General features: G+C 58.9%; 2 protein-coding genes and 1 non-coding gene across 3 annotated transcripts in view; 1 reads left to right on the forward strand and 2 right to left on the reverse strand.

The window, feature by feature from the left end:
• Positions 1-3: 3 nt before the first annotated feature.
• On the forward strand, positions 4-6577 carry LOC106149633 (translation initiation factor IF-2-like; the record flags this gene model as incomplete). Its single annotated transcript, XM_013519113.1, is given in 2 exon segments — positions 4-183; positions 6295-6577. Coding segments are annotated over 2 exon segments (200 nt in total), but the record flags the coding sequence as incomplete, so codon positions are not given.
• Positions 695-766, reverse strand: Trnaq-uug. The gene has a single exon. It is a non-coding gene; the product is annotated as a tRNA-Gln (tRNA).
• Positions 2543-7500, reverse strand: part of B4galnt2 (beta-1,4-N-acetyl-galactosaminyl transferase 2) — a 20417-nt gene continuing 15459 nt past the window's right edge. Inside the window, exons 6-11 of the mRNA XM_005394221.2 lie at positions 6584-6764; positions 5634-5720; positions 4936-5123; positions 4240-4380; positions 3702-3921; positions 2543-3298 (exon numbers count right to left, since the gene is read on the reverse strand). Of these exons, the coding sequence (XP_005394278.1) occupies positions 3093-3298; positions 3702-3921; positions 4240-4380; positions 4936-5123; positions 5634-5720; positions 6584-6764 (1023 nt within the window). The 3' untranslated portion in view covers positions 2543-3092. The remainder of the gene's footprint in view (positions 3299-3701; positions 3922-4239; positions 4381-4935; positions 5124-5633; positions 5721-6583; positions 6765-7500) is intronic.

Genomic DNA, 7500 nt, shown 5'->3' on the forward strand with positions numbered 1-7500 from the left:
CAGGAGCGCCCGGAACTTGGATCCCTGGGCACGGTCGGCAGGGTAGGGAGGAAGGTCGGCGGAGCGCCCCGAGGGCTGACCCGGCGGAGGCGCCCAGGCCGGCACTAAGGCGCTACCTTCCAAGCGGACGCCACGGGCACCCGAACCGGTTGAGCACTGGGTCTCTCACCCGAGGCGCCTCGGGTAAGCTCAGTTACTGCTTTTAGCCAATCGGAGAGCCGCGGGCGCCTTCTCCCCGCCCTCTAGCTCGGTCCGCTCTTTTCATTGGTGGCTCCCAGAGTAGTCATATGCTCTCTCTCTCTCTCTCTCTCTCTTTTTTTTTTTTATACGCGCTCTCTATACAATGACCAATAGGAGAGGGAATCAACAGTGTTGAAGGCGTGGTCTCCTAAACTTGGCACCGCCCCTACATCCGCCCAGAGCGGCTGCCTCAGGCGCCTTCGGTTTCTCTCCGCGGCGCCTTCCTCTGGGCTACAGTGGCTTTGCGTCTCCCGCCGCGTTTTGTTTTTCCGCCCGCCGCTAGCGCGTGCGCACTGCAACGGGCTGATGGCCCTGAAACCAGAGCGCGCTGCTAGAGGGGGAGGGACCCTAAACGGCGGTCGCCTGGGTCCGGGCGGCCAGCAAACAGCCCGAGGTGGCTGCCGCCGCCGGCGGGCTCCCAAAGCAGCGATGGTAAAACCAAAAATACTTAGTGAGGTCCCACCGAGATTTGAACTCGGATCGCTGGATTCAAAGTCCAGAGTGCTAACCATTACACCATGGGACCCGCTGGCTGCTCCAGGCGGCCGAGCGCCTTCTCAAGCCGCAGAGCGCCGTGCGCGGCCTCGGCCACGCATCGCCGTGCGCGCGCCTGGGCCCGGGACCACCCGAGACGCGCGCAGGGGCGCGGGGCGACTTCCGCGTCCCGCGCGAGCCGAGCGTTCCCGGCCCGGGCTGTCCTCCTCCGCGTCCTCCCGGGCCCGGACCCGCGCCCCGGACGGGACCAGAGACCGCAGGGCCCGGGCGCCAGGCTTGGCACGCGCAGCCCGAGCTTCCCGCTTTCTGCTGTTTGTTTATCTATTAACGCGGGTGCTTCGGTTCGGGGGACGCTTTGGCCGAGCGGGGAGGGAAGCGGACTGCCACAGAGGGGACTGGGGTTCAAGCCTCCCCCGCCCCGGGGAGGCCATGTGGCCGGAGCTGTGCGAGGTCCGCGCGTCGGACCCGAGACAGAGGTGCGCCCCTCCCGTACCCCCAGCCTGCAAGGCGTCACAGTCAGTCAACGTGCACTCGGAGTGGACGTGGACAGAGCCACGCGGCAGCAGCCTTCCCTTGGGGACAGGACCCTACTGCGGTCCTTGGACAGATACGGGGGACCATCCGCACCGTAGTGTTGTTATAGTCCATGCGCTAACTAGTGCGCAACAGGGTAGGATATTAGCCAGGCGCGGCGGCGCGCACTCGTGATCCCAGCGTTCGGGAGGCTGAGGCAAGAGGATCCCCGTGGGTTGGAGGCCAAGCCAGACTATTTAGTGAGACCCTGTCTCAAAAAACGTTTTAAAAATAGGGAATAACTTACTGTACTGACAGAAGAGACATACAAGCCAAGCCACACCGAAACTCTCCTTACCGATTAGCACATACAATAGATCCCCGCTCACCTACAGGAAAGCTCCACGCCTGCTCCCGCAGTGGGGCCAGGCGACGCGTCCCAAGGGGCCCTGCTTTGCTTGGAGCCGGGGCTGAGGCACACGAGCCAACAGCGCCGCCTTGTGGCAGGGGAGCAGGGCGCCGTGAGTCCCGGTTGCGCCTCCACCTCTATGGGCCAGGCCCCTTCGAAGTGTCAGGTGTGGGCTGTGGCTTTGATGCCCTTTATTTTCAAAAAAAGCAAGCATTCACATTTTCTTCTCATAGTGAATGTATTCAGTTTCTCTTTTAAAGTAATTACATTCTCTTTTTAGATTTTAAAGGTAAAACCATTTATTATAGAAAAACACAGAAAGGTCCATACATCCAGTCTTTCTTGAGGAGCTGGGATCAGAGAGGGACATAAATGGGACGTGGTGGCACAGGCCTGCGATCCCAGCACTCGGGAGGCTGAGGCAGGAGGATCGCCAAGAGTTGGAAGCCAGCCTGGGCTACATAGGACAGGGTTGCACTTTGTACTTCAGGCTGGCCTTCAACACTCCATCCTCCTGCCTCAGCCTCCTGAGGACTGTGATTACATGTGTGTGCCAGGATGCCCGACAGTTTTAGAATCATAAAAGAAAAACCAGAGGTACAGTACAATTTGAAGGAGTTTATTTAAGTTAAGAAGCAATTCACACACCCATGTTCTTTGGCTGCTTGTGATTGGCTGGGGTTAAGTTTCATTGCTAATGTAAGGATTTACCAAAAATGATCCAGGTTAGGTTTTGCTTACGTTTGCAGTTTAAGCAAGGTTAAGGCTGTCTTTAAGGCCCAGGTGTTTTGTTTTGTTTTTCCTGGCGCTGGGGACTGAACCCAGAGCCTTCACACTAAGTTATATCCCCAGCCCTTTGTAAATATTTTTATTTTGAAACAAGGTCTCACAAGGTCACTACATTGCCTGGGCTGGGCTCGAAGTTGAGATCCCCCTGCCTCAGCCTTCTGAGTGCTGGGGTTTCCGCTGTGAGTCCCCGCGCCCGGCTCTCTGTTGGTTTTGCGTGCTCTGGAACTCTTTGGGCCCCTTATGGATTTTAATTGTGCTTTAACTGCGTTCCCTAGCCCCCGATTGCCAATATAAAGAATGGCGTCCTACCTGACTTGCGAGAGGCCCAGGCCCACAGGGACCCAGGACCTTGCCCCACTGCTTCGCCGACCTTCGTTCCACCAAGATGTCCACTTTCTGTCACCATAGCAACCCGACCCAGCTGCCACCGTGTCCTGCGAGGCTAAGAATTTCTAAGTGCAAAAGCCTCGGAAGCAGGAAGGTGCGGAATACTTCGGTTTGTAATCTACAAGGTCCCCGCTGCCCTGATCAGTGATTGGTCCATTCCTAATGACCCTTACACGTTGATTGGCCCATCCACTTGCCCTGAGTCGGCTCATTGGTAGCCTGCACCTTCTAGATGCCCACAGCCAATCAGGCCCGAGCTTTACGTGGAGCACAGGAAATGGTTCTTGAAGTAGTGTAGCGCCAGTTTGAACTGGATCTGCTCTTTCGTGTTGGCCCGGTAGGTGCTGTAGTTCCTCTCCAGCGCCGCCAGCTCCCTGTCTGTCACCGACAAGCGGGTCTGGTGACCTATCACCACCTCTGGGCACGAGCCCACCAGCAGGCTGCCCAGCCCGTCTACAAAGAACTCTGCGGAGAGAGCGCGAGAAATGGGAACTGTCACCGGGCCGGCAGGGGACCCAGCGGTGTTTGTTTTGAGACAGCGTCTCGCTTTGTGGTTCCGGCTGGCCTTGAATTCGCAGGGATCCTCCTGCCTCAGCCTCCCCAGTGCTGGGACCGTGTGCACCACTACGCCCGGCCACCAGTTACTTAATGGAAAGGGATTTCTGGAAAGAGAAGTAGGACAGGAAGAAGGGAAGGGACGGAGCTGCAGGGCCGGAAGAAGAAGGGTGTGCGGGGTGGGGGGTGGGGTGTCTAGAGTGGGAAGAGGGAGAGACCGCAAGCTCCCTAGTTTGGGGTGAAGGGGACAAGGGCCCGCGGGTGTGGCCCTTGTCTTCCTGGGCGTCCCCAGCCTGCCCGTCCTCATGCCCACCTAGGTGAGCCACCCGCTGCAGTCGGGGATCAAAGCCAACTCTTTGGAGCCGCTCGGTGTGGGCCAGGAAGAAGTTGACGACCCCGCTGGTGACCACGCAGCCGGGGAAGCCGTCCAGGGGCTGGAAGGACCCCGACCTCCGGTGAATGCAGTCCCCGTCCTCGCCCTGCTCCAGGAACAGCTTGAACTGGAACACGTTTCCCTGCACGCTGCCGCCCACCTAGCAGGCCGACAGGGAGACTGGGTTTCGTCCAGCCTCCTCCAGGAAGCCTCCCCAGATTGCATCTCCCTTACACCAAGAAACAGTTTCCAGCTGTCACGATGGTGTACGCCTGTCATCCCAGCGCTCCAGAGGCTGAGGCAGGAGGATTGCCATGGAGGCAAAGGCAGGGCTCACACCTCTCCTGGTTCCAAGTGCCACGCTCTCGGTGCTGGAGCCGGACCTGCCCTGTCCCAGTCCTGCGGCGGCCTCCTCCCCCTCCCTTCCCCCTACTCCGTCACTCCAGGCCACACCGGGCACACGGCCACCACCCCTTACCACATCCAGCTCTGTGTTCTCCAGGACCTCGACCAGCCTCTCAATCTTGCTCTTGGGGGTGAAGAGGAAGTCGTCGTCCACCCAGAGGACGTACTTGGTAGTGACCTGAGAGATGGCCAGGTTCCGCCCCGCAAACCAGCCCTGTAAGCAGCAGGTCAGATCGGCAGTCACCGCCCCCCAGCAGCTCCACAGAGTCCCTGGGGAGATTCCTGGGTCCCCAGGGCCAGGCTGTGCCCGAACAGATGAAGCCACAGCCTACGGGGTGAACCCCGGGTCCAGGCGGGGCTGACAACCGCTGGCTACGGGGAGTCCAGGTCTCAGGAGAGCTCGGGAGGTGACGGTGACTTTTTTTTGAGACAGGATCTCACTATGTCACCCAAGCTGGCCTTGAACTCCCAGCAAGCCTCCTGCCTCCGCCTCGGAAGTGTTAGGAGTACAGGCGGGCACCACCACGCTAGGGTGACCGTCGGTAGCCTGGGTGGATTCGTGGGGACGAGCAACGCATTGAATGTTGGATCAGGAATCCCTGGGATGCAGACACAGGGTCGGTTCTAGACCATCCCCGCAATCTCCACACCGGTATGGAGGAGGCTGGAACAACCACCCCATTCATGCTGAACCCTGCGGGCGATTCACTCAATCTGGTTCACAGGGGGACTCAGAGGAGGGGCGTGGCGCCGGGCACGGAGGCCGCACCTTCCCGAAGGGCATGATGTAGTGCTCCACGTGCTCATCGTCGATCTTCACGGGCTGGTTGCCGTCGTCAGCCACGACCACCGTCAGGTCTGGGTAGAACTCCCGGATGCTCCGCAGCAGGACCTTCAGCTTGTGGGGGCGCTGGAACGTCTTGGTGGCGATGGTCACCAGGTTGCGGAGCTTCCTGTCTGGACACAAACGGGGCGGCCAGAGTCTGCCTCCAGGGAAGGCTTGCTGCCTCCACATGGGACCTGCTTTCTTATTTTTGAGGCAGGGTCTTGCTATGTAGCCCAGGCTGGCCTCAAACTCACGTCGGTCCTCCTGCCTCAGCCTCCCGAGCGCTGGGATTGCAGGCATGCACCACCATGCCCAGTGCCTGCTTTCTTATTTTTGAAACAGGGTCTCGCTGTGTAGCCCAGGTTGACCTTGAACTCACTTTGAAGCCCAGGCAGGCCTCAAACTCATGGCAGTCCTCCTGCCTCAGCCTCCCGAGTGCTGGGACAGCAGGTGTACACCACCACCTCTGGTTTAGTTAAGTATTATTAAGCAGTGTAGGGGACCGTATCCCAGAATTTCTTTCCTGCACACAAATCTCAGGAATTATCTCAGGCCTGTATTTGATCAGTTCCCCTACAGCTCCGAGGGCCCCCATTTCACCAGGGCTCACTGTGCTCCATGGGGCGCGGGCCGGGGCTCACCTGGTCCCGGGTCATACAGCTTGGGGATGACAGGGAAGCGGATGCTCACGGGGAACTTGGCCACGGCGGACATGGATTCCAGGCTCACTGCAGGAAGAAGCGGTCAGAGCCGGCAGCGGCCTCCGCAGATCAAAGCCCACGCTGCCCAGGAATCCGGGGTGGTGGGCAGTGGGGGGCCCGGGGGGATCACCCCCCTCCCCAGTTAATGATGTTTGGGCTCCTGACTTGCGGGATGTCCGGAGGCAACCACTGGGTGGCGCTAAACGCAGCCTCTCCCTGCGTGTGTGGGGGGGTGGGGTGGGCTTCCGGTCCTAGGGTCGGGGTTGTCTTATTGGTTTGTTTGTTTGTTTTTTCTTTTCTTTTTTTTTTTTTTTTTTTTTTTTTTTTTTTTTTTTTTTTTTTTTTTTCTCCTGTACCGGGAACCGAACTCATGACCTTGCGCTTGCCAGGCAGGCGCTTTTGCTGCTGAGCTAAATCCCCAGCCCCTTTTTTTGTCTTTTTTGAGACAGGGTCTCCTTATGCAGTTCAGGCTGGCCTTGAGCTCACTTTGTAGCCCAGGCTGGTCTGGAACTCGCAATGATCCTCCTGCCTCAGCCTCCCAAGTGCTGGGATGACAGACGTGCACCACCACGCCCAGCTGTCTTATTGTTTTTTGAGACAGGGTCTCGCTGTGCAGTCTAGGCTGGCCTCGGCCTTGCAGCGATCCTCCTGCCTCAGCCGCTCACAGGCTTGTGCCACCTCAAGACAGCTTTGAGCACGGCGCAGGTGGCTGCCGGAACCCAGGAGCTACGGCTTGGGTAAGGGGCCACCTTGTCCACGGGTGGATGCGGCAACGTGGGGACGGCACTGGGTAGACTAAATGGGAAGTTAAGTGTCGGGGGTTGGGGATGGGCCCCTGGAGGGGAGGGGAGGACCCCGCAGCCCGAGCGCTTTCGGAGCAGAAGCCTCACCCACGTCCACGCGGTTGTGCAGGTAGCTGGTGCTCGTGTAGGTCACGTGCTGCAGGACGAAGTTCAGCAGCTTCCGGTCACTGGTGGAAATGTTCAGCCGCTTCTGGCCCCTGCCCTGCACCACACCGTCTGCGACGTCAGCAAGGGTGTTCAGCGTCCCCAGAGTGGCCGTCAGGGTGACCTGGGGGGCCATCAGGCACTCATGGCTGTGCACCCTCCAACTACCGCCACACACGTCTAGACCGTCTCTGTCTCCCGCACTGCAACTTCACGCCCACTCAACCATAACGCAGGCCGGGCGAGGTGGCGCACGTCTGTGATCCCAGCACTCGGGAGGCTGAGGCAGGAAGACTGCCAGGAGTTTGTGGCCAGCCTGGACTACAGAGTGAGCTCCTATGTCAAAACGAATAAAAACACCTCTCCTCCCCTTCCAGACGACAGCCGGGCGTGGTCTTCCAAACAAAACGATGCAAAATGCACCAGGTGGGAGAAGTTGCTTTCCTGAGACAGGCACGTACCCAGCGTGGCCAGCAGGGGGCAGAGCACACCGAAGTGCGAGGCAACAGGGACTTCTCTTATTGAAGGCCCTGGCTGCAGACCTCCCTGTCGCGAGGCCTGCAGGTAGCATTCTTCTAGACTTCTGACTCTGTCTGCTCCTCATTCATTCATTCATTCACGTAGCCCAAGCTGGTCTAAGAGTCACAATCCTCCTGCCTCAGCCTCCCACACACTTGGACACAACCACAAATGTATTTTGAAAAGTAAAATTCAGCCAGGCATGGTGGCGCACACCTGTAATCCCAGCACTCGGGAGGCTGAGGCAGGAGGATCGTTGCGAGTTCGAGACCACCCTAAGCTACAAAGTGAGCTCAAGGCCAGCCTGAACTGCAGAGTGAGACCCCTTCTCAAAAAGACAA

The sequence above is a fragment of the Chinchilla lanigera genome, unplaced genomic scaffold (genome assembly GCF_000276665.1).
Source record: "Chinchilla lanigera isolate Chin_1 unplaced genomic scaffold, ChiLan1.0 scaffold00050, whole genome shotgun sequence".
In the NCBI taxonomy this organism is placed as follows: Eukaryota; Metazoa; Chordata; class Mammalia; order Rodentia; family Chinchillidae; genus Chinchilla; species Chinchilla lanigera.